This window comes from Thunnus maccoyii, chromosome 16, assembly GCF_910596095.1.
Source record: "Thunnus maccoyii chromosome 16, fThuMac1.1, whole genome shotgun sequence".
Classification (NCBI taxonomy): Eukaryota; Metazoa; Chordata; class Actinopteri; order Scombriformes; family Scombridae; genus Thunnus; species Thunnus maccoyii.
Genome location: NC_056548.1, coordinates 3,459,378 through 3,484,417, shown reverse-complemented (window position 1 = coordinate 3,484,417; position 25,040 = coordinate 3,459,378). Strand labels below are relative to the sequence as shown.

The window sequence follows — 25,040 nt, the reverse complement described above, 5'->3', positions numbered from 1 at the left end:
TCTTCATCAACAGTGATAGATGATGCAAATTAAGTTATGAACTTCAGGTTTAAACAGCATCTCACCTGCTGTACCTGCCCTGCATCGCTTGTAGCTGCTGACAGACTGGAGTGGGAGGGGCCTGCTCCAGGTGGGCGGGGACGCCCAGCAGCCTGGCGATGCGGAGTTCCAGTGCGGACAAAGCGCGATGTTCGCAGTCCAGTCTGTCCTGGTACTGTTCCCAGGACAGCAGCAGGTCATGAAGCTCCTCAGTGGAGGCCTTCGCCCCTGAGTCAACGGGAAGCTCCGCCTCCACCTGCTGCAGGACGGCAGAGGCCTTCTCCACCTGAGAGGAGGGACCGCAGGATGGTCTTAGCATATTATCACAGAATATTCTTTAACCAGTCGCTGAGATATTTATGCATTTACTTGAGAAATCAAGAAACTTGTACTTACACTGTTGGTGATATCGCTCCATTCTGCAATCCTCTGTTTGCTACAAGTTGTCAGCTCCTGTGTGCAGCGACGTAGACTTGATACTCGTTTCCACGCAGCGGCGGCGGCGATCTCCCTGCCTCCACGACAGCTCTGCTGCGGGCACCACTCCATCAGCTCTTCCAGACGCTTCTGCAAAGACTCCACGTCCTCACACAGAGCCTGTACCAGAGAGCCAAGAGGGTCACGACAAATTGAGTGATGAGAGACTTTTCTCAGTTGTCAACCTTGTAGAGAAGCAGTCTGATACGTACTCTGAGCTTCTCGTGTTGGTCGGTGCAGTCAGCGAGACAGGTGACCTTTTGAGAGATTAACTGTGAGAGGCTCTGCTCTGCGCTCTTCACACTCTGGCTGATGTCTTCTTTGCTTTTACTGTATTTTTGGTAATGTTCTGCACACCTGAAAGACGCAAATTTGATCTGTTAATGTACAAGATGATGTATGTACCCACTGACACCTAGAATACTTTCATGTGAGGTTGAGGGATCAGACTTTCATCTTTGAGATTAATACCTGCTGAAAAACTCCAGTTGCACGTGGACCTTTGCCTTGAGCGTGGACATCCTCACCAGGAGCTGGCTCAGAATATTCTCTTTGAGACGCTCTACTTCTTGGGTGGATAAGTAAGGATGCAGGGGAGCCTTGCTCTGGAGAAGGTCCACATGAGTCTGGAAGTGCTGGTCCAGTAAAGCCAAGACCTGCCGGGTCTCCTCCAGCCTTTCAGAGCAGAGTCCGGCTGGGCCCTGCGGCGGCAGCAGAAAGACCTCGGTGTCCCTCAGGAACTGTACTGCTTGTTTAACAGCACAGGTGTAGCTCCTCAAAGACTCCCCAGCCTGGGAGATGTTCTCCTGAAATGTAATTAACAGCACTTGTTAACTTGTTATCATATCAGGGCTGAACCACTTACATCATCTTAGTTTTGCAGTCCATTTTTTAGACACATTTTCAACGTTTTATCTAAACTTATCTGGGAATTAAAAGTAAATATTAGCACAAAAATAATTGTTAAATTGTTTTGAAATATTTTGTGAACATACAATTACAGTAATTGTGGCAGGTTCAAGATTTGACAGTTTGGGTAATGGCTTACTGTAGTGATTACTGAGTAAAGTATATAGTCATTGTGTGGTAAAACTTGTTGATGATGTTACCGCATGCTCAGATTTCAGCTAATTAAGTCTGAAATTTCATCACTGATGGTAGACGTTGATGGCCAATTAGTATGAAAATATGACCCTAATTGTAAAAAAAATTTCAACATAACAGTTTGACCTGATGAAGATCTGACTTGGATTGAAATGTTGTCTATTTGAATAAAAATTGTGGTTTAGTGTACAGATGTTACTCTTTTCTTTTTGGTGATGTTTTTAATAGCCTTGCACCTACCGACATAAGCTAAAATAAACAAACACAATGCAGAATTTTCTTTTAGGAAACTCTTTTCACTATTTCTGAATCAGGAGTTTTTCTGCATTAAGTTTTGAAAAGGACTGAGTGTGATCTGGCTTGTTGACTTTGTGTTGAACCACATCCTTACACAAACTTTAGTGGACTTGTCCTTGGAGATGTCTTGGAGTTGAACTTAAAGCAGTCTACATATCATACTCATGTATTATATACTAGGATATAAGTGTTGTTAGACATATAATAATATAGTAAATTAACTTTTAATGGTTCTCTGTGATTGGCCAAACTTCTTAAAGCCTAATTATCAATACCAAAAAACAACAAAAACTTGCCATTTGGCAGTCACATTCATGTAGCACTGCATTCTTCAAGTCCATCAGATCCTGGGATCCACTTCCTTGTTTGTGTCCTTTCTTTTGCTCTAAAAGCTCCCATGCTCTCATTATTGACTCGACAGTTTTCTTCAAAGACATGATTCTCTTGTATTCCTTATTAATCGCTGTTTCTTTTGGCTCCATCACAGGAAGTGTCTTGAGCTCCTGCTGGGTCGCCCTGAGGGAGGCCTGAGTGACTTTTGTTTCTGTGTTAAGGTTCAGTTCTTTCAGTAGACTCCACTCGATGAAGCTGAGGTTGTTGTAGACCGTCATCTCACAGGTGTTAAGCTTCCCCTCATTTTGTTTAAGTCTCTGTTGCTCTGTGTGCAGCTGTGAGGGGTAGAGGTCAGCGGAGATCGCCTGGAGTTTGGAGCCAGCCTCCTCACATAGACCTTTGATCAGAGGAAACTGAACAAGGAGCGTCTGACAGATCTTGTACTTCTCCTCCACCTCCCTGCTGTTGTCGTTGCTCTGATGGACCTGCTCCTGAACACTCTCCCTGAGGTCCTCCACACACTGCCTCGTGTTCAGGTACATCTCGTGATCTCTGGCCTTCATTTGCAAGGTAACCATTTTGCTGTGAATTTCAGAAATGAGTGAGTGCAGTTCCCGTGTCTTTTCCTGAGGAATCCAGGGTTTCAGAAGGTCAACTTGGGCCTTATGTTCCAAAATCGTGTGTTTGAAAGGTTCCAAAGCTTGCAGGGACTCTTTTGTGATTGGGAACCTGTGTTCGCTCAGCTTTACTAACATCTCCATCAGGCTTTTTTCGACTGTGATTAGGTCTTTCTTGCTTGAATCTACAGCCTGGATGAGTTCATCCAGCTCCTTTTTGTTGGCCTCCTCATAGCTGCTAATGGCTCTGATGTTCTTCTGGAGGTTGGTAAGCTTGTCATAAAGCTGGCAGTTCTCTGTGATGCTGAGCTCTGAGGCAATGTCTTTACTCTTGATTAAAAGAGCCTCACAGACAGCGGCCTGCTTCTCAGCCTCAACCAGTGTCTCTTGGATCTGACGAGCTCTGCGATCAAGTTCAGCGGGGCTCCTGAGCTCCCCTTCTGCACTCCTAGAGGCCTCTCTGTGCAGGTGAGCCACAACCCAGGAGTCTAGATCAGCAATCTGCTCTGACAGCTTTTCTCTGGTCTGCAGGCCTGATTCCATCTCTCTCATTGCCGTGGCCAGCTTCTCAGTGGTGGACTTTGAGAGTTCTTCCAGGGATTCCAGAGAGGAGCGCACCATAGGCACCTCCTCAGCCTGATCCAGCTGTGGAAGGAGCTCTGTTACCTCCTCCACCAGTGACTCCAACTGACCCTCTTTGACTATGACCTCAGACTGCAGCTTCTTCAGATCCCTGAGCTGTTGGTGAACCTCCTCAGGTAGAAGAGCCACCCTCTTCCTCCTGCCCTCAATGTCACTCTCTGTCTGCTTAGCCCAGGCAAGGCCATCCTTCGTCACCATGATAATTTTCTCCATGATGGGATTACTGCTGTTGTCAGTTTGGGTGGAAACTAGTTCCTCTGTGTGGCAAAGTTGGTCTTTGACCCTCTGGAGCTCCTGTTGTATCTCCTTTGTTTCCTTCTTCCACTGTGAGCTGAGGAGTAGCGCCTCTGACAGCTGCTGCAAATGGAGATATGTTCGCTGCGCACCTTTAACCTCCGCATTTGCCACCATCAGCTGCCGGGCCTTCTTGCAATTCCACTGAGGAACAGACTTGCCTTCAAAGTCTTTGTCGATTGTTTTCAGGTGTTCCTGCAGATGTGACATCGCCAACAGAAGGCTGCTGGTCTCGTCAGAGTGAACATTTGTGCAATGCAATGACTTCTCCACAGCTCTTTCCAGGCCGCTCCACCCCTCCTGTAGGCTCTTCTGCTCAATCTTTGCAGTTGCTCGCTCAGACCAGCTGAGGTGGGGGCACAACTCGGTATAGGTCATGAGCAACTCCCCGAGCACCATCCGGTTCTCCTCCATACTTTTCTGTAAGGAACACAGTCGCTCTGTCTCCTTGGAGCTGCTCTCTGCTGGGGACCTGAAAGAAAAACAGTAGAGTCTATAAACCATGTGTTTGGCATTTAGGCTTTGGCAACAGATTATACAAGACATTAGGTATAATGAGGCTGAGTGTGTACCAAGATGCACTTGATTTTTATTTATATTGCCAAGAACACACTGCTAATTTCTTCAATCAGAACATTACAGAGAATGCACAATTTCTAGATTAAAGAGATTAAAGGTTAAAAATTGTATTGTATTTTACATAATCTCTTCAACCACAACCATCAGTTTAGAAAATAAATGGAAACCATTAGACAACAACTCACATTTTCACAGCATCCAGTTCTGCCGTCAGTCTCTCCAGCGTGTCCTTGGCTGCTTGGGTGTGTTTGCAGTAATCGGTCACCAGTTGCAGCTGGGTTTCTTTACTCTGGATGACGGCAACTGCATCCTGGGCAGCAGTGCTCCACCGGTCCTCCATATACTCCAGAGCATCTGTGTTTTCAGCCTCAGCTCCTCTCAGCTGTGAGAGCAACAACACCTGGGCCTGTGCATTCTTCTGACACTCCTGTACTCAGGAAGTACAAGTTAACATAGAAAATTATTAAAAGCTTGTATTTTCATTGCAAATGTTATTTTATGTTGAGATTTTCTGAAACAAGCAGGTACTGATAAGTTTTAGAGAGGCCCAATTCTGGAGGCATTTTGGCATCACTACCTAGGTTTTGTCAACCTGCTGTCCAACTCCATCAGTATCTACAAATCCAGCAGCTGCAATAACTTATTTTTTATTTGTCTGGTGAGTCATGCAGTCTATCATGTGGAGTCTCACCTGAGACTCCTCCACCTGCTGGGCCATGGCTGTTGGGTTGAGCTCAGCTGGGCGATTCTTGCAGCTCAGGAGTTTAGAAACCAGCCTGCTAAGTCGATCATCCAGATCATTTGTGGATGTTATCAGAGCCTCTGGAGAATCCTCAAGTGGTTTACCCTTAAGACAGAAAAACAATCTTGCTTTACAACCAATTTAGATAAGAAATAATAAAATAAGAAACTCAATTGAATCTCATTTGTCCTCCTAAATGCATGTAAAATGTGACGATCGATGCACTGAAATATAGCACCCATCAACAGGATTAAAGTTACTACTTTTACCAAGTGTATTTGTTAATATTGGGGGTATAGCAGTATGTGTATTCATGTTGAACCGTTTGGTACAGGATTCTCAGTTACCCTGACTACCCTGCTCATGTAGTGTCACGTGAATATTGTGTACCATTACACCCCTAGTTAATATACAGCGGAGGCAGGATAACATGACTAGATTCAAACCAGCAACGAGTGACAAAAATGCTCAGTGGTGCAAATCTCATTTAATATTTCTTACACAAGCCCCTACAGATAAGACGTGACCATTTCTAACTTTGTGGTAATATCAGAAAAGACACTATGGCAGACTTAACTCACTAATACCTCAATGAGATGACTGATGGGTCCTGTCCCCGTGAGCTGCTGTATCTCTAAGAAGATGTTCTTCATCGGAGAGTCTGGTATGTCAAGAACTAGTTCTGCAGTCTTCACAACACTAGTTTCTGCAGCAGCTTGGTTTTCCTTAGAGGGTAGTTCTTCCACCTGGGTTACCTCACCAGGGGTAATGTCAGCCTGCTGCGATAGTGACACAAAACATCAGTATTAACACTTGAAAATATCTAACATAAGATTGTATACTGTTCAGTTGAACCTTGTGCAACAACTGTATGTACTTTGAATTATATTTTATGTCTTAAGGTGCACCAAGCTATGACTTGTAAGACAATGATATCATATACGAGTTAACTCATATTCCTGCAGTAACCTGAAACCTTTAGTAGGACAGGTATAAATGCGTCAGGCTTATATTCTTTGCTTTGTAATGTAAATGTAGAATTGTATGTCACTTGTACAACTGCAATAATAAAGCAAATATTTTCAGAACTCAGCTTTTACAGAAGTTTTAAAGGTAAATGAAGAATGTTATGGAGCAAATGAAAACAAGTAAATGCAGGACCCGAGAGCAATAGAGGATGTAAAACTCTATTTATTCTCTTATTCTTTGGATAATTTTTTGTCTCTCTCCTCAACTTGTCTTTGAATATGTAAAATTATATTATATAAATATTGTATATATATATATATTGCACTGTTACTGATACTGCAAACTGGCATGTTTCTTAAGGGAAGAAAAAAGAAAATTGAAAGGGAGAATAGGATTCCCATTTGTTTAATACAGCATATATCTCTTTAAAGACATACTGTAGAGTGAGAGAAATATTTTAATTGGATGGATATTGGCCACAAATTAGTGGTGATACATGTGGTTCTTCAAAAAAGGGTAGCTTATTAAACACTACAAATATTGATGAGTATCTTCTACTGAAAAATGCAAAATACTGCAATTGTTCTCTGGAATGGTAGTTCACTTACAGTTCACAGAAGACAGTCCCCCAAAACAAACAAAACTTACACTTTTTCAAACAATAATTAAAGAAGGCAGATCAGTTCCCCTTGTGTCTTACCTGTGGCAAATCCACCCTCTGAAGCCTCACTTCAGTGGTGGTTGCTGTGGCCATTGGGGGAGGAACATTTTGTGGTTCAAACCTGTCAACTTTTCCCTGTTCCTCTTCCTGAATCATGCTGCTACTGTGCAGTTCTATCTCAGGCTTCTTTGACTTGGCATCAGCAGTAGTCATATATTGGTCTTCAGACACTGTTTGAACTGAGATGTTTGTTTCTTCAGATAAGCTTATTTCTGTAAATGTCTCTGCTTCATGTGGCTGCACTGCTGCAAAACCAGAAGTCTGGGTAACTCCTACGTCGGGCAGGTCTAGGACGAAATATCTCTTCTGAATCTCAGCTGTGTTGCTCCATAAGTTGTCCATGTAATTTGCCCCATACAGAGGGTCAGTAGACTCGAGAGGTGGTTGTGTTTGAGGCACTGTACTTCTCTCTGTAGACTGGGCAGTGGTTTGTTCTGGGGCCTCTTTGGATCTGCCTTTAGGCTCCTGTAAGTCAGAATGTGTAGGTTTAGCCACTTTCTTTTCTGGACTCTCCTGAATGGCATCGATGCCTTCAACCGTAGTTTGACTCTCTATGGTTTGCACTTCTTGAGGGACAGCAGGTGAAACTTTCTCCTTGTAGGAAAGTTCTGGGGAAGCCTTTGGACTTTTTGACTTTCTTTTGGTTGGTGAGAGCTTTCCTTCCTCCACAATAGCAGCTTCAGTTACTCCTGTGATTACCTGGGCAGTTGAAGAGGCTTTCTCACTTTCAGGTTCTTTCCTAGCTTCCTTAGACACCAAATCAGTGGCTCCACCAAGGGCAGAGACCGGCTCTGGAGCTGTGGAAACACCAAGACTTTTTGACTTCCTCTTGGTTGGTATGAGCTTTGTTACTTCCGAAACTACTTCTTCAGTTTGCTCTCTAGAATCAGAAACCGTATGACTGTCAGACTCTTTCACAATCTCTGATGCCTCTTTGGTAGCAAGTTCTGGGGAAACCTTCAGATCCTTTGACTTTCTTTTGGTTGGTGAGATTTTACCTTTTTCCACAACAGTAATTTCAGTAGGTCTTGTGACCACATCTGGAGTTGAAGAGGGCCTCTGACTGTCAGCTTCCTCCTTTGTCTCTGTCGGCTCTTTTTTAGAAAGTTCGGGAGAAGCCTTTACACTCTTTGATCTTCTTTTGGTTGGCAAGAGCTTTCCTTCTTCCACAATAGCAGCCTCAGTTACCTCTGTGACTACCTGTGCAGTTGAATGAGCTTTCCCACTGTCAGGCTCTTTCATGGTCACCTCCTCAGTAGCAAGTTCTGGAGAACTTTTCAGGCCCTTTGACCTCCTTTTGGTTGGTGAGAGTTTACCTTTTTGCACAACAGTAAATTCAGCTGATCCTGTGACCACATCTGGAGTTGAAGACTCCACATCAGTAGTTCTAATATGGGTAACGACTGGCTCTGAAGGTGTGGAAAGGTCAGTAGTCTTGGACTTTCTTCTTGTTGGTACAAGCTTTGTTTCTTTGATAACACTTTTATTTTGATCATTGGAACTCAAAGATTTTTGACCTTCATCTTCGTCCTTTGTCTGTGGTGCCTCAGTGTCAGCAAGTTTAAGAGAAAGTTCTGTACTCTTTGACCTTCTCTTGGGTGGTAGAAGCTTTCTTTGTTCCACAACAGCAGTTTCAACTTGCTCTCCACCAAACTCTGGGTGGTCACAACTTTGTGCTGTAATAGGTTCTGGACCATATGTTGGACTCGTTTCAATTTTGATTTGCTCCACAGCAGTACTTTTTGTGTCTTCCATTGTCACAGCAGACTTAAATGTTTTAGCCTCAGTTTGCAAGGAGTCAGCTGAAGCTGACAATTCAGTCTCAACTGAAGTAGATTTGTCTGTTACGGGAATGTTTTGTTGTAGTTTAAGTTGGTTTTTCTCAGCTGAGCGCTTGTTTTTCCGTGGTGGTGCCACCACAGATGTCTTCATCTCCTCTAGATTGCTACGAACGACATCAGATGGCTGAACGTCAGGGTGTTTTTGTTTTTCCCTTTCATCCAGTTCCTTTAATGGAAGGATAAAAATGACATTAATTACTACAGAGGTATAACTGCAGTTGCATGAGATATGTTATAGTAAGGATTTTAGATTGTTTTAAAAACTGGTATGACATCCTGTGATGCACTCAAATACATTTAATTTAAATACCTTTAAGCTTTTGCTGAGAGAAGTCTTCTGCGTGTCTGCTTCTCGGAGCGTCTCTGAACCTTCTCTCACCAGTTTCTCAAACAAGTCCGGTGCCAGACAGTCTGTTAGAAACTGCTGGTGAGAAAGCGCCTCCCGCAAGACAGCCTGCAACTTTTCACCTTCGTCTAATGTCACCTAACACCAGGAGGAAAGAGATGTTGAAGTTTTTGTAGTGATGACAAATCTGTGCATTTGTGCGTGAAATATTATGTGCAAATGGATCACACGTTGCCAATTGAGCATAAAAAAGCCACTGATTTGTTCCACAGTGTTAAAATGTTACATCACAAATCCCTAAACTCACAAATCTTTTTAAAGCGGAGAACTTTTGTTGGATTCTTTTCTTTCAAATACTGGCTGCTTAATTAGTTTAAGATAGCATTAAAAATGTGGGCATGGACTGAATGAATGACACTCTTCATATGTCCAACATCTATCAGCAAGATGCCCCTGAGGTAAACACTCACCTAACAGGAGAAGAAAAGCTATACATATACTGTGTATTACAATCAAAAATGTTACCGAAAGCCGACCTGAAATCACGTATGTACATTATACATAAGTAAAAGTAGATTAAAAAACAGGAACCTGCACAGAAGCGACGGACTCTGATGGCTTGCTGTTTTTCCATTGCTGCAGGGCGTGTAGAGAATCTGTCAGACAGCGAACTGTGTTTGTAGAGCAGGTACCCTGACGCTCACTCAGCCTGGACTTCAGACTGTAAACATCAAATCACATTTATTGTTTTGTATGGCATTTGCAGGTATACTAAAATATAAATAAAAATTCAAGAAAAGCAAATCTGAGTAAAATAGAACACAAAATGAACTACTGCAAGAACAAATCATAAAAAAAAACCTTTTTCTGACACATTAACTAACAAAAGAAAGATGCATGTGTCCTATTGCTGAGTTCAAGAGACTAGGCATCAGATTAGATGTATTATTCTTTAGATGTCTTAAATAGGTTTTAATAAAAGCGAACTCTGTGTTTTCATGTCATTGATCAAGAGCAGAATGACCGGCTGAGGCATGTAAAAATAATTGAAAGCTTAATTGAAATAGAGGAATGCCAGCTGAGAATTTGTCATGTTAAATCTGCTTAAGTGCACAATGTACAGTTTAAAAAGCCCCAGTGGTGAAGTGGACAGATGTGGCTGCGTGCCATGTGTGCAGATCAGGTTTGTATTGGACGATATCTGGAATATATTGGGAATCAAACAAATATGAATTTAAAAAAGTGGTAACAATAGTCCACCCATCTTATCTTATTGCATTCTTCATTATTTATTGGTGACAGCTTTATTACAATATCATCATTCATCATGATACCTGTCATGTTGCTGGCATAAAGAATCCACCACGGTGATTATTTCTGCCGGCAGCTCGTTGGCGGCAGGTGCAGACTTCACTTCCTGGTGCAGCTCATGAACTTTCACACCCAAACTTTCCAGTGACTTCTCACAGTTCTAACAGAAGGGGGCAAGAACATCACATAATTAAGTACGTGATATTTGCACAGTCTCATCTGGCAGCTACCAACTCTATTATTCACTAACACACCCCTTTTTTCAGCCCAAATAGATCATTCAGTGGTGTAGTTACGTCAGATCACGTGCTTGGATGAATAAAGTAGTAATAACCTGAAGGCTGTGCCAGTGCTGTTGCAGCTGAGTGATGTTGTTCTGTGACTCGCTGTAACTGAGCGCCTGGTCCAGAGATCGGAGCTCCCACTGCAGGGCTGCAGCTCTCTCCTTCAGCTCCTCGGTTCTCTTGGCCAGCTGCTTGTCCAGCTCCTCCAGCTGGGCCTCACAGGCCGTCAGGCGCTGCCTCACCTCCTGTTCTGAGGTGGCGCAAAGGTCATGAAGGTGGCTGACCTCCAGGGTCAGGGCATCCTGACCTCCAGGGGTGCAGAGGCTCAGCAAACTGTCTCTGGCAGAGTCCAGCTCCTTCATCTCCCTCTTCTCCCTGTCCAGTGTCTGGAGTAAAGCCTGGCACCGGGAAAGAGAAGGAGGAGAACCAGATTATTACAATGCAGTGTCAGCAGTTTTCACATCATTAGAACGAGCTGCTGGCTCAAAGTCAAAGACTTGGGGACAATGGTTAGATTCAGATACGTCCATGATAAGAGCGCTCAACAGGTGCATTATGGACTGTTTAGAACAAGGATGAAATGAGAACAAAAAGGAGACCAAATCAATAGCAAAATGTTCATCTTTGTTTCACACCAGTTGTCTACTGTATATAATTTAATAACATGGTTTTAATTCTTCAGCTTGTTAAAATAGTCTAGATCATGCCTCACTTAGGTACAGTATGACTTTTGCTGCATGTTAGTGAATAACTGGACATATTCCTCAGTTTGATTCAATGCAACAGGAAATTTTCACTGAGATAAAACTACTGGCTTCTCTCAAGACTCCTACTGTGTTTGTGTTTTATTATCTGACCTTCAGAGTGTTGACAGCGCTGTGCAGACCCTGTCTGTCTGCTGGAGGAGCTCCCAGGCCTTTAACCTGCTCTCTCAGCCAGTCCTGTGCTGCTTCATGCTGCTCTACCAGCTGGGTGCACTGCCTCTCCGTCAGGATTCCCTGCTCCAGGTTAGGTATCGCCTCCTGATGACAAAAGAAGATACTTTTACACACACATGGTAAGTGTAAGATATTTTAGTTTTGAAAGGGAAAAGAAAGGAAACAAAGGGATGAAGGAGACAGCTGTGCTGAATGATACATTGTTAGCTTTTATCCAGAAGACAAGAGACCACACATGATTGTGTAATGCAACATTGAAGTGGGCAGCATTCACAAATTAAAGGGTCCACCAATAATAGAATGTAAAAGACAGCAGACACTTCCATTTTCTATGCTGACTGACACATTATGAATTGCTAAATAAGACATTTCATACCTCAGTAACTAGTGATTACCCACTGATTCATAAGAGTTAACTGAGTCATATTTAGACATATTTACATCAACACAACGGGCTCTGTGATTGGCTGAGAAAGTATTTAATAATCACCACACCCGCTGATCTATAGTCACCTTCACCCAGCCCTTTTGCACGTTGCACTGAAGACACCCACACTGTCTGTGCATTTAAGACCTACCATGCTGCACTTATCATTGCATTTGCAACCAGGGCCCAGCGTGTCAGTACAAATATACATTTATATTGGGGCAATGGGAACGAGGAGGCGGAATATGGAGGAATTTTTGGCTCTGTTTTCTGACAGATTTACATGAGTTAGTGACACATAAAAGATAAATTGTATATTTTTTCTCTAGGATTACTGTGTATCTTGTCAGTAGAGAGTGATGAACTCACGGTTATCTCTTTGAGTAGAGCAGGGATTGACTCCTCCATAGTTCTCCACGAGGGATCGGACCAGCTGGGGTGCTGTGTGATCTCAAACATCTCTGTAGCCTGAGGGAGAACAGTTGTAATACAGTGTAGATGTTTTACTTTGATTTTGTGAGCAACTCAATCTAATAATATTTCCCTCATTCACACATACGGGAAAAGTAGGAAATTCTCCTTATGAACTTACAAAACTTTGACAACACCAAGATATCAGACAGTTGAACACTCTGTCCAGTTTGAGCTCTACCTGTTTGTGGAGGTCTGACAGGACGGGGGCCAGGGCTGTGCTCTTGTCCAGCAGGGTCCGGGCCTCTTCCACCACCTGCCTCCGCTCTCCAAGGCCCGGCCAGGGGAAGACACGCGGCAGGTTGGACGTCTGCTTCTGGAGCTCAGCCAGACGGGCCTCAGCCTGGTCTCTCTGGCTGCGACAGGACCCCAGACGCTGCACAACACCCTGCAACTGCCTGATAGGTACCAGCAGATGAAACGTTAGAAATTAGAATGAATTCGGTTTTAATTCAACTTTTTGGGAGTTCTAAAAATGGGTTCAATGTTGATAAAAATTCCCTGATTTTTAAGCTCAAACCTCTTTTTTTATTAGTGAGCAGTTAATAAAACATTCAGGTCTTCTTGTAGCTAACAAATAAAAGTGTTATCTTTCAGGTGTCAGTCTAATTTTACTAATATTATTTACTTTAAATAGATGGTTAACCTAAATACTGTGAATTTATTGTGTTTTTTAAGGACACTTAGAGCAAGCTTCAGGGTGCTGATCTGAAGCTGAGCCTCGCAGTAGAATATATGTGAAAGAAAGAAGTGGAAGACATATATAAACGGCTTCCTGTACCTGTGTGCGTCGTCAGCAGCCTGCAGGACTGTCCTCCACTGCTCTTCTGTGTCTCTGACCTTCTCCTGAACCTCCAGTTTCTTGTCTCCCTCCAGCTCCTCGTGGTCACACAGACTCTGTGCTCGTCTCTTCAGCTCCATCATTTGAGTCTCACCATTCGACTTGGAGCTCAAGATGGCCTGCGGACAAAACCAAAAAAACAGTTTTTTAATATTTATATACTGAATCAATATCCACCATTAGAATAATGTATCTACCTGTATTTCAAAACAGTGACTAATTAATCATGTACATAGTATTTTGGAATAAAACACTGTATAATTAAATAAAAACTCCTATTCTATGTTTTACCTGTGTTGCGTTCAGCCTGTCCTCTATCTGAGCCTGGCTGCCCTGAGTACCACTACCATTGGAGTCGGCCCGTTGCTGCAGCTCTTCAACCCAGGTTTTAGTGCTCCTTGCTTGGGTATAGAAGGCTTCCAGCTCTCTGGAGAGTGAGTATTGGATCTCAGCTTTTTTCAGAGCGTTCTCGGCCGTCTGCAGGATCGTCGTCCACTGCTCTTCTGAGTCTTTTACTCTCTGCTGAGCCTCTTGTCTTGTGCTCTCTTCCAGGTCGTCTCGGTCACACAGAGTCCGGCTTTGTCTCCTCAGCTCTGCCAGCTTGGAGTCTCCAACAGGTTTGGAGCTCAGGATGGTCTGAGGATAAAACAAAAATCTAAGTTAAGTCTTTGTTTTATTCAACTCTGAGGTTACAAAGCATTTTATTAACAAAAGAAACACCATAAATGGTTTTGGGCAGCATATATTTTTTTTATCATTGTTTGATCAGCTGATTGTGTTTTTTATTAGCCGTTTGGTTGATAACATGTCTTAATATTGTGCTCATTTCCTAAAGCCCAAATAACTTCTCACATCAACAGCTCAAAACTCCAAAATGATCAATTTACTATCACATAAGATAACGAGGAACATCAAATCCTCCTAATTCAAGAGCTGCAAATAGAAAATGTTTGATTTTCATTGTTTGTAAAATGACTTTAAAGATTATTTGATTATTTAAGCAGTTGTAGATTTTCTGTTGATCAATTAACTGATTAATCAACTAATTATTTCAGCTCTAAAAAGACAGAGAAAATATAATATAACTATGGAAGAGTACGTATAAGAGAGAATGTAAGAATTTATACCAAAGCACTTAATCTTGTCTGACAAAATAAACTTAACACTCTAGTCAATCCTGTCAGTTGAAGTGAAATTGATTCAAAGTCCAAACATCTGTCAGTAACATAGTTACAGATAAAACAAAATGATCCAATATGAACTTAATTCAGGATCAATTTCACCACCAAATATCCTGAAATTTTGATGACAAGAGAAACCAACAAGGGCAAAAACACAACTTTCTTAGCGGAGGACAGGACAACTAAGAAATTATATTTATTTAGTTTGTGCACACCTGAAGGCAAATAAAAGACAGATATATGCAAAAGGTAGACAAAGGTCCACAACGTCATGCTTGTAAGCTAAAGTTACATTTTAATGTGTATTAGTTTGCACAGGTGTGTATGTGTTTGGATGTTTTAACATTCAGTCAAACCCTTTAATGTTGAAACTGACCTGTGCAGTGTTTATTGTCTGTTCAGGATCTGTGTGACTGTCCAGAGAGATGAGGCGCTGCTGCCTCTCTTCCAGCCAGACTCTGGTGTTTTCTCTCAGGGCTTCATAGATCATCAGCTGAGTCTCCATAGCGCACCGCTTCTCAGCCTGATCCAGTGCCTTTTTAGCATCCCGCAGGATTCTTAACCACTTCTCCTCAACGTCTTTCGCTGTCTGCTGAACCTCTTGTTTCTTGTCTTCCTCGAGGTCCTGACTGCACAAACTCTGGCCTTGTCTCTTCAGCTGCTGGAGCTTGGAGTCTCCCTCAGGCTTGAAGCTTGTAATAGCCTGGGGATAAAATGATAGAAGTCATATCAAGAAGGTACGAGTTGTTTTACCTGAGTTCAGCTGTGAACACAGTCTGTCAAATCAACAGCATTATTGTTTGGTTGGGGCACAAACCTACATACTCAGGTCAGTAAAGCATATGACTGACTAAAAAACACTAACCCAACAGTCCACAAATGATACTGTGGTTCACTATTTAAATATCGAGCACACACAGAGCAACATTACCATACATTTGGAGTTGTGTTTGTGTCCACCTGATGAATTAAAGCCTAAAATTCACTCTTCTTTTAGCACTGGTTTGGTCTCCACCAACAAATATCTGGATTATTAGCTGCTAAACGCTCCAATATGTTCACCAGTTAGTCTTTAACTTTGTCTGCCTGCTGTTTGGTGCTGGGTAAGTAGTTTACAGTATCTTTATCAGAGCTTGTTTCCTGAAAACAGCTGTCTGCTGCTGCAAATGCTGAGACTGTATGCAGTACATACAGTAAATATGCTATATAATCAAAACAATGAGCTAAAGGAGGCTAAAAGAGCTCTTACTGGGAGCTGAATTGGTGATCAAATCATTAAAAAAACCCACCTTTCTTATCAATGCATCTTTGTGCCACCAAAGGATGTCATTTCTCGCTGTAACATGATGCACACTCCTCCTGACCTGTCCGCTCACCTGTGCTGCTTGCAGTCTGTCCTCAGCTTTGGTTTGGCTGCTCAGTGACTCCAGTCGTTGTTGGAGGTCTGTGAGCCAGTGGCCGGTGTCCTGATGACAGGTGTTAAATTCTCTCAGCTGAAAAGAAAAATATACCCAATTAAATAATGAGGTGGTTAAAAATGGCTCCATGAAAACCAAGTTTCTTTAGTAATTAATTGCATTAACTGTTTGGCCTTTTTGATTGGCTCATGTTAATGTAGCATTTCTTCATCATACACTCCCACTTTAAGTGCACACTTAAGACACTTACTTAAATCAAAGAAGCATCTGACATTAATATTTATTAATTAAATATATTCAAAGTCATCTAAACTCACACTTTATTGTTGCAGGTAGTATTATTATTTTTATGTACATTTTCTATCCATTAGCACATCCCTACATGTATGACAACATTTTTCTTCCATTGCACTTACTATTCAATACTACTTGCACTTTGATGTCTTTTAATTGTATTTGTGTTTATGGTGTTCTTGGAGCACTGAAGCAGAGCTGCAATTATTTATCGATCGACAGAAAATTGGGCAACTATTCTGATAATCAAATAATCATTTCAGTCATTTTTTAAGCAAAAACGCCAAACATTTGCTGATTCCAGCTTCTAAAATATGAGGATTTTATGTTTTTCTTTGTCTTCTGTGATGGCGAGCTGAATGTCTTTGGGTTTTGAACTATTGTTCGGACAAAAAAAGACATTTAAAGACATGAGCCTCGGCATCAGCCTCGCCTCAGTTGAAATTTTCACTATTTTTGACATTTTATAGACCAAATTCGGCAGATAAGTCAATGAAAATAATCATTAGTTGGAGCCCACAGTTTTGTTCCCCTGTATAATGAGTGTTGTATATGCAGAAAATTACTTAATTCTACCTTGACCTTGATCAGGTTTCAGAATGTTTCATAGGTTGGTTATGAGCCATTTTATTTGATATGGACGAGCCCCCGCAATTCATGAAAACTGTAACAACTGTCAAAAAGTTAACACTGAGTTCTCTCACCTCCATCTTTCTCCTCTCAGTGTCCTGGGTGATCTCAACTTGTGCAGCTGCCTCCATTTGTTTAGCAGCATGCAGGAGAGCCCTCCACTCCTCCTCTGTGTCTCTGACTGTCTGCTGAACTTGGAGTTTTCTCCTCTCTTCAACATCCTGATGGTCACACAGACTCTGGCCTCGCCTCCTCAGGTTGTTCACCATACAATCGCCGTCAGGTTTGGAGCTCAAGATAGTCTGGTGACAAAAAAAAACAATATTCAATAAATACAATAGTTCATTCATCCAGAACTAAAAAACAACCAAGTGATTGACAAACACACAGGATGGTAAATATGGATTGGGAGACTAATGACCACCAAGATACAAGTAAAATATCAAAATTAAAAGAACGTGACTTTTAATATGAAAATAAAATGAATAAATTAATACTTAATGATAATAATAGATTTGGAAAAAACTGATTTGATAAAACCTCCTTTAAAATAATTAATTGGATAAGACAACATATTATGATGGAGAGGAAAGCGAGGCTGCAATGCTCTTAGCTATTCTTAGATCTTATATCTAGTGAGGCCAGATATGTTAAGTTTGTCCTGCAGGCAGCATTTATTATGTTGCTGAGATTCTGGCCTCTGAAACTCCTGTTGTTCTCTGTACTTTCCATTCAAACAATGTTCCCCACTAACTTGTATTTCAGAACACTATCGATCCCCATTAGTTCTACAGTTCCCAGCATCAGGGTCACCTTAAAATGACTCTTAATATCTCATATATCTTGTTAAATCCAACTTATCAATCACATTGCTACTATAATATCAGTGAATTCAGACAGACCTCAGCTGTGTCACATCTTTCTTCAGGTGGTGTTTGACTGCCCACAAACTGTAGCTGCTGTTGGTGGTCTCTGATCCAGGACTGAGTGTTTTGACTCTGACTGTCGAAGTCGTCTGAAAGACTTCGGAGTTCTGCCTGTTTGGCGGCTTGCAGGACTGTTTTCCACTGCTGCTCGGTGTCTTTTACCAGCTGCTCAATCTCAGGTTTCCTGCTCTCCTCCAGCTGCTTGCACAGACGTTCTCCTTGTGTCTTCAGGTCGAGCACCTTGGATTCTCCCTCAAGTTTGGAAGTCAAAACAGCCTAAAGGTGAAGACAGATAAATGACAATGACGGTACTTAAAGTACTTAAAGGTAAGCCAGTTAAATGAACTTAAAGGTAAAAAGTTGCTCTTGACTTTACTCCAACAATTAAGTTGTTACTTGTAAAAACTACAGGGTCATTAATCAATCAAACATGATGTAGGACATTTTGTTTAAAAAGCAATTCAGTGTTCTTCATACAATGAACTGAAAGCCATGTGATATCCAGGTGTAAGATATAAGCATCATCCAATCTGCTGTTTGAAAATGGTTCCACTAGCATCTCAGTAGGATTGAGGAGGCAATACAATGAAAAAACAGATATCTGGGAAAACTTTAGCTTATAGCCAGCAGAAAAGCTATAAAAGGGGAATGGTGTAAAGCTGATCCTCCATGGAAAGAGCAATGATTTGGAATTGTCTGGGATATTTACTCAGTGGAAAAGTTGACCTACCTGCTGGGAGTTAAAGGGAAATATTTTTGACAATAACTGGAAAAAGTGGATCATTTATATTTCACATTTAGCTTTTGGGATATGGAATAACTGGAAATTTGAGAGTGTATTCATGTCTGAGTTGCTATTGGCAACTACGTGTTTAATGTTATATCATGTGTGTGCTTATGCTGTTGTGTCTAGATCTGAAAAAACAATGAAAATTAAAATATTGGAATTTAGAAAATGGTTCCAATAACACTGGCAAAGTGACAAAAACTTTCACAAAAATACAACACTGAAACCAAATTATAATTTCTGATTACAGACGCTTTACTACTTGAGACTTTCAATCCAATCCTTACTTATAAACTCACCTGTGCAGTCTTTAACCTTTCTTCAAATGGCATATGACTACCGAGGGACAACAGCTTCTGCTTCTGCTCTCTGATCCAGGACTGGATGCTTTCATTGTTGCTCTTGAAGGCAACAAATTCTCTTTCAGTGGTGGCTTCGGTGTCTGCATGGTTGACAACCTCCTTGGCAACATGCAGGACTGTCCTCCACTGCTCCTGAGTGTGTCTCACTGCTTCCTGAACCTCTCGTCTTCGGCATTCATCCATGTCCTGGTTGTCACATAGACTCTGGCATCGTCCCTTCAGGTCCTGGAGCTTTGATTCTCCGTCAGGCTTGGAGCTCAGGATAGCCTAAAGAGAACAAATATCCCTTTAGGTGACCACTTTGTCTTGATTTTCTAAAACAAGTGTTCACCAGACATTCTCTACAACACACTGCAACAGGCAACAATCATTCTAAACTCACTTGTGCAATCTGTAGCTTTTCTTCAACTTGCATGTGACCACCAAGAGACTGCAGGTTCTGATCCAGGTCTCTGATCCAGGACTGGACACTTTCATTCTGGGTTTTGAAAGCATCCAGGTCTTTGTCTAAAAGTCCTTGTGTCTCTGCCTTGTTTAGGGCCTCCTCAGCAACCTGCAGGACTGTCCTCCACTGCTCCTCTGTGTGTCTCACTGCTTCCTGAACGTCTCGTCTCCGGCATTCATCCAAGTCCTGGTTGTCACATAGACTCTGGCATCGTCCCTTCAGGTCCCGGAGCTTTGATTCTCCGTCAGCCTTGGAGTTCAGAGTAGCCTAGAGAGAAAAAATATGCCTTTCGGTGACCACTTTGTCTTGATCTCCTAAAACAAGTGTTCACAAGACATTCTCTACAACACACCACAACCTTCAACAATCATTCCTAACTCACTTGTGCAATTTGTCGCTTTTCTTCAACTTGCATGTGACCATCAATAGACTGCAGGTTCTGATCCAGGTCTCTGATCCAGGACTGGACACTTTCATTCTGGGTTTTGAAAGCATCCAGGTCTTTGTCTAAAAGTCCTTGTGTCTCTGCCTTGTTTAGGGCCTCCTCAGCAACCTGCAGGACTGTCCTCCACTGCTCCTTCGTGTGTCTCACTGCTTCTTGAACCTCTTGTCTCCGGCATTCATCCAAGTCCTGGTTGTCACATAGACTCTGGCATCGTCCCTTCAGGTCCTGGAGCTTTGATTCTCCATCAGCCTTGGAGCTCAGAGTAGCCTAAAGAGAACAAATATCCCTTTAGGTGAATACTTTGCCTTGATCTTCAAAAACAAGTGTTCACAAGACATTCTCTACAACACACCACAACCTTCAACAATCATTCTAAACTCACTTGTGTAATCTGTAGCTTTTCTTCAACTTGCATGTGACCATCAAGAGACTGCAGGTTCTGATACCGGTCTCTGATCCAGGACTGGACACTTTCATTCTGGGTTTTGAAAGCATCCAGGTCTTTGTCTAAAAGTCCTTGTGTCTCTGTCTTGTTGACAGCCTCCTCAGCAACTTGCAGGACTGTCTTCCACTGCTCCTCTGTGTGTCTCACTGCTTCCTGAACGTCTTGTTTCCGGCGTTCATCCAAGTCCGGGTTGTCACATAGACTCTGGCATCGTCCCTTCAGGTCCTGGAGCTTTGATTCTCCATCAGCCTTGGAGTTCAGAGTAGCCTAAAGAGAACAAATATCTCTTTAGGTGAATACTTTGCCTTGATCTTCTAAAACAAGTGTTCACAAGACATTCTCTACAACACACTGCAACCTTCAACAATCATTCCTAACTCACTTGTGCAATCTGTCGCTTTTCTTCAACTTGCATGTGACCATCAATAGACTGCAGGTTCTGATTCTGCTCTCTGATCCAGGACTGGACACTTTCATTCTGGGTTTTGAAAGCGTCCAGGTCTTTGTCTAAAAGTCCTTGTGTCTCTGCCTTGTTGAGAACCTCCTCAGCAACCTGCAGGACTCTCCTCCACTGCTCCTCTGTGTGTCTCACTGCTTCCTGAACGTCTCGTCTCTGGCATTCATCCAAGTCCTGGTTGTCACATAGACTCTGGCAGCGTCTCTTCAGGTCCTGGAGCTTTGACTCTCCGTCAGCCTTAGAGTTCAGAGTAGCCTAAAGAGAACAAATATCCCTTTAGGTGACCACTTTGCCTTGATCTTCAAAAACAAGTGTTCACAAGACATTCTCTACAACACAACGCAACCTTCAACAATCATTCTAAACTCACTTGTGCAATCTGTAGCTTCTTTTCAATTTGCATGTGACCACCAAGACACTGGAGGTTCTGATCCTGGTCTCTGATCCAAGACTGGACACTTTCATTCTCGGTTTTGAAAGAGTCCAGGTCTTTGTCTAGAAGTTCTTGTGTTTCTGCCTTGTTGAGAGCCTCCTCAGCAGCCTGCAGGACTCTCCTCCACTGCTCCTCTGTATCCTTGACTGACTGATGGACTTCTTGTTTCTTGCTCTCCTCCAGGTCCTTGTGCTCACACAGAGTCTGGCTTTGTCTTCTCAGGTTGTTCACCATAGAGTCTCCCTCGGGTTTGGAACTCAGGATGGCCTGGTGTCAAAAAAGGGAGTAATTATGAAAACGTTTGGAAAGAAAAATATTTTTAGACATGTTAGCAGTGTGGCTCTAGGAATTGCAAATTTCTGTCAGTCTGTTGGTCAAACAGTCTCGTCTAAGATTGAAATATTGCAAAAAGTCTTGGATGGATTGACATGAAATTTTGGTCAGATATTTACTGCCCCCAGAGGATGAATTCTAATAACTTTGGTGGTATCCTGATTTTTCATCTCATGCAACCAACAAGTTCAATTTTCTTTTTGTCCAACGATTCAGTTCATGAAGAGATACCTCTAAAACTAACGACTGAATTTTGATCAGAGATTTGAGATTGAGGCTAAAGGTATGCTAACAGGCTAAAATGAATACATGATAGAGGGATCAATAACATATGAACTCTGTGTGAGACTGGCTAGGTTGAATTTAGTCTCATCAGTGTGTTCCCCTCTTGTTCCTGTCTTGTTTTCTGTCCTGGTACATGCAGATTAGCTTATAAATTTGGACATTTTAATAAGAAAATCTACACTAAAAAGATAGTTTTTTGGTTCTAAGAAATCAGAAAGAGGGAAAAAAAACAGCACAATTTGTTCAAAGGCTATAGAGGTTATTACTTTTTTAATATCTTCATATACTGATGTCAGTCATATTGGATTTAAACTCCTCTCACTGACCTGTGCTTTTTGTTTCATCTCTTCCGTCTGGGAGTCTCTGCCAAGAGAGGTGAGGGGTTGCAGGAGGTCTTTGAGCCAGGCCCTGGTGCTCTCAGCCTGGGTATTAAACTTCTCAAACTCTCCCTCCAGGGCGCTCTGGGCCTCTGCCTGCTTCTGTAGCTTGGACTCCAGGTTTTGGTACCGCTGTATCAGGTTGTCTCCTTCCTTCAGGATGCTGTCAGCTCTGACGCCTTGTCTGCGTACTGATGCTAACAGCTCGCTGAGGGTGTCGGCTCTTTGACTGTGACATGGAAAAAGAAAAAGTAGAAAGAAAAAAATAGCATATGATCTCTTGGTTTGTTGAATTTTAAGCCTCATTTTCTAGTTTTTTGGCAGTTTAGCTTTCTTTAAATATGGAGTCTATGAACACAAGGTTACTGAAGATACTGTAAGTAGGTAATCAAATTCTACAGCCCATTCATTACAATGGTAAGGAGATATATTCAGCCAACTCTGGCTTATTACAGATATGTCAATATGTCAACATGTGGTAACTGCAGTATGGTAAATGTTTTAAAGGTTGAATTTGATCCTTGCATTTCTTGACTTAAGTTTAATATAGCTTTGGTTGTATTTTTTTTGTTGTATTTGTGTTTGTGTCTTTGACTATTATATTAATGGTTTCTATTGTTACTGTTTTAAATGCTGTACTGTAGAGTAAATAACACAGTACTGTACATTTTGTACTAACAGGAAATGATACCAAGTGTTGACAGACATCAAACAAACACTGGAACATTACGTCCAATATCATACTTTGCCACAAAAAGCTACTAAAATGCATTTGCATCTTCAGTTTTTTAGAATTACACATGAAATGTTCACTTCTGTGTATTAATACCTATGTTTTCTAATGGTATTATTTGTACTGCTTTTAACTGCATTATCTCCAGTCTTGGTTGTGTGAATATTAGAGCTCACCTCTCGTCCTGAAGGTCTTTCAGAAGATGTTTGACTTTGTCTGACTCCACGGACTGTTTTTCTCTGCTCTGCAGCCACTCACAGAAGCTACTGTGATGCTTCTGTAGACTAGAGAATAAATGACACACATCAAGAAACAAGGTTCACTTAATGGTTACAATCACACTCATCATTTCACTCCAAATTGTGAGATTCCTAAAAAAAAGTCCAAATTTTTATGCTTGTGGATTTACAGCTAAATTTTTTTTTGCATAAATGGAAATTTATTAGCTCTGGTGCTGTTGAGGGAACCAAGGAAGCATTTACCTGTTCAAGTCGCTAAGGAGAGACTCCATTTGTGTCTGCCTGTTGTGGCAGTGGGTTCTGAATGTGGCCACCTCCTCCTGCTGCTCCCTCAGCCAGTCTGTGAGCTCAGAGAGCTGCTGAGGAGGAATCTGCTCGCCGCCTCTCTCCAGCTGACCTCTCAGCTGGTCCAAACGTCTCTCTGCATCCTTAGATTTTAAGAAGCTCTGATGGACAGAAGAGCAACTGTAAGGATCTATTCATCTTATATTTACAGTCTCAGTCATCACTGGACAGCACTGGAGCCTTACAGTGAGTCTTTGCAGATATGTTTCCACAAATGTTCTGCTCTCAGGGTTCTCAAAGCACTCATTGACGGCCAGTTGCAAGTCCTGGAACCATTCCTCAAATGACTGTCTTTCATCTAGGGAAAAATAATTATAATATTATTATAATCACAATTTACTATAAAAAGGAATAAAATATCCAAAATGTAAGATAAATAAAAGATGAGTATAATTTATATGGAAAAACAAGGACAAAAACAACATTTTCTGGTTAAATATCCATCTTTTCTTTCATATTTCATTGTGGAAATTATTGTCATTGGAAAAATAAACACAATAAGTAATCAAAAATCACAATAGACAGCACAACTTTATTATATATCATCATTTATCTCCACAATACTTCCTGTCACTTTCCACAGGATACTAAACTAAAAGCAACGAAAGCTGACACAACTTCAAACACGAACCTTTGATAACCTTCAGAAGACCCTTGTCCCTCTCCTCTCTCTTCAGATGGATCATGTCCTTGGTGCGGGAGATGGCCTCCTTCAGTCTGCTGCAGTCCACTGAGAGCGCCTCCAGCACCTGAGGACTAGCCACACTGGAAACCAAACCCACCTCCTTCAGCACGGCCTCAGCCTGGTCCTCCTGAGCCTCCAGATCATCACACAGATCCTGGTGAGGACGAGATATACAACAATGAAATTCAAGGTATCCAAGTTACAGCAGAATCCAAAGAAAATCAGCCAGTGAGGGTTAAACTCGCCAATGTGGAACATCCTTTACAGATACAGAAGCTAAAATACAACAGTAAGTCTCCAGAATAAAGGATTAAACCAAAGTGAGTTGCGACATCAGTCAGCTGTTTACCTGAATCTTAGTTTCCACGTTTGGCTCTGAAGCATCGACCTTACTGAGAGAACACTGGATATTCTCTATAGCTGACTGGCACTCCTCCATCTTCTCGGCCAGGTGTTTCTTCACAGCTATCAGCTCCTCAAAGACATCAGTGCAGTCGGTAAACAGCTCCTTCACCTGCTCCATCCTCTTCCTCAGCTGGCTTTCCATCACCTGGAAGATGCAGAGAAGAGAAAAGAGACAAGCAGGGTAGAGTAGAATAAAACACTGTAATAAGGCACAGACACTGTAAAAGAAGTGAAACCAAGAACACCAAAAGTATTGAATGTGGATCACTCATATCAGTTTATGTTCATAATAATAAAAGCAGAAAGGATACTCACCTGCAGCTCCAGTGGAGCCTCCTGAGTCTGCAGCATTTGCTGGATTTCTACAGACTTCTTGTGGAAATGCTCAATGTTCTCCTCATTGTGCTGGATATCATCCTACAAAATATTACAAAGTTTAGTAAAACTCTTAAGTTATAAATATACTGTAGATCACATAAACTGGAGATGTAATCAATATAACTGAAGATTTTGCATCCCTATCACATAAGAATACACTTGTT

General features: G+C 41.8%; 1 protein-coding gene across 1 annotated transcript in view; it reads right to left on the bottom strand.

Annotated features, from left to right (window-relative positions):
* The window catches only part of syne2b (spectrin repeat containing, nuclear envelope 2b), a 170,572-nt gene that overhangs the window by 96,046 nt on the left and 49,486 nt on the right, over positions 1 to 25,040 (bottom strand). The window contains exons 34-68 of the mRNA XM_042388688.1: positions 24,814 to 24,915; positions 24,443 to 24,643; positions 24,040 to 24,247; positions 23,594 to 23,706; positions 23,307 to 23,509; positions 23,001 to 23,108; positions 22,041 to 22,320; positions 21,034 to 21,363; positions 20,589 to 20,918; positions 20,144 to 20,473; positions 19,699 to 20,028; positions 19,254 to 19,583; positions 18,809 to 19,138; positions 17,699 to 17,998; positions 16,871 to 17,098; positions 15,831 to 15,947; positions 14,831 to 15,157; positions 13,565 to 13,909; positions 13,214 to 13,392; positions 12,614 to 12,830; positions 12,331 to 12,429; positions 11,454 to 11,618; positions 10,647 to 10,994; positions 10,336 to 10,472; positions 9,593 to 9,722; positions 8,966 to 9,139; positions 6,794 to 8,821; positions 5,712 to 5,903; positions 5,074 to 5,229; positions 4,568 to 4,809; positions 2,214 to 4,275; positions 988 to 1,322; positions 729 to 873; positions 436 to 636; positions 66 to 325 (exon numbers count right to left, since the gene is read on the bottom strand). Of these exons, the coding sequence (XP_042244622.1) occupies positions 66 to 325; positions 436 to 636; positions 729 to 873; positions 988 to 1,322; positions 2,214 to 4,275; positions 4,568 to 4,809; positions 5,074 to 5,229; positions 5,712 to 5,903; positions 6,794 to 8,821; positions 8,966 to 9,139; positions 9,593 to 9,722; positions 10,336 to 10,472; positions 10,647 to 10,994; positions 11,454 to 11,618; positions 12,331 to 12,429; positions 12,614 to 12,830; positions 13,214 to 13,392; positions 13,565 to 13,909; positions 14,831 to 15,157; positions 15,831 to 15,947; positions 16,871 to 17,098; positions 17,699 to 17,998; positions 18,809 to 19,138; positions 19,254 to 19,583; positions 19,699 to 20,028; positions 20,144 to 20,473; positions 20,589 to 20,918; positions 21,034 to 21,363; positions 22,041 to 22,320; positions 23,001 to 23,108; positions 23,307 to 23,509; positions 23,594 to 23,706; positions 24,040 to 24,247; positions 24,443 to 24,643; positions 24,814 to 24,915 (11,582 nt within the window). The remainder of the gene's footprint in view (positions 1 to 65; positions 326 to 435; positions 637 to 728; positions 874 to 987; positions 1,323 to 2,213; positions 4,276 to 4,567; positions 4,810 to 5,073; positions 5,230 to 5,711; positions 5,904 to 6,793; positions 8,822 to 8,965; positions 9,140 to 9,592; positions 9,723 to 10,335; positions 10,473 to 10,646; positions 10,995 to 11,453; positions 11,619 to 12,330; positions 12,430 to 12,613; positions 12,831 to 13,213; positions 13,393 to 13,564; positions 13,910 to 14,830; positions 15,158 to 15,830; positions 15,948 to 16,870; positions 17,099 to 17,698; positions 17,999 to 18,808; positions 19,139 to 19,253; positions 19,584 to 19,698; positions 20,029 to 20,143; positions 20,474 to 20,588; positions 20,919 to 21,033; positions 21,364 to 22,040; positions 22,321 to 23,000; positions 23,109 to 23,306; positions 23,510 to 23,593; positions 23,707 to 24,039; positions 24,248 to 24,442; positions 24,644 to 24,813; positions 24,916 to 25,040) is intronic.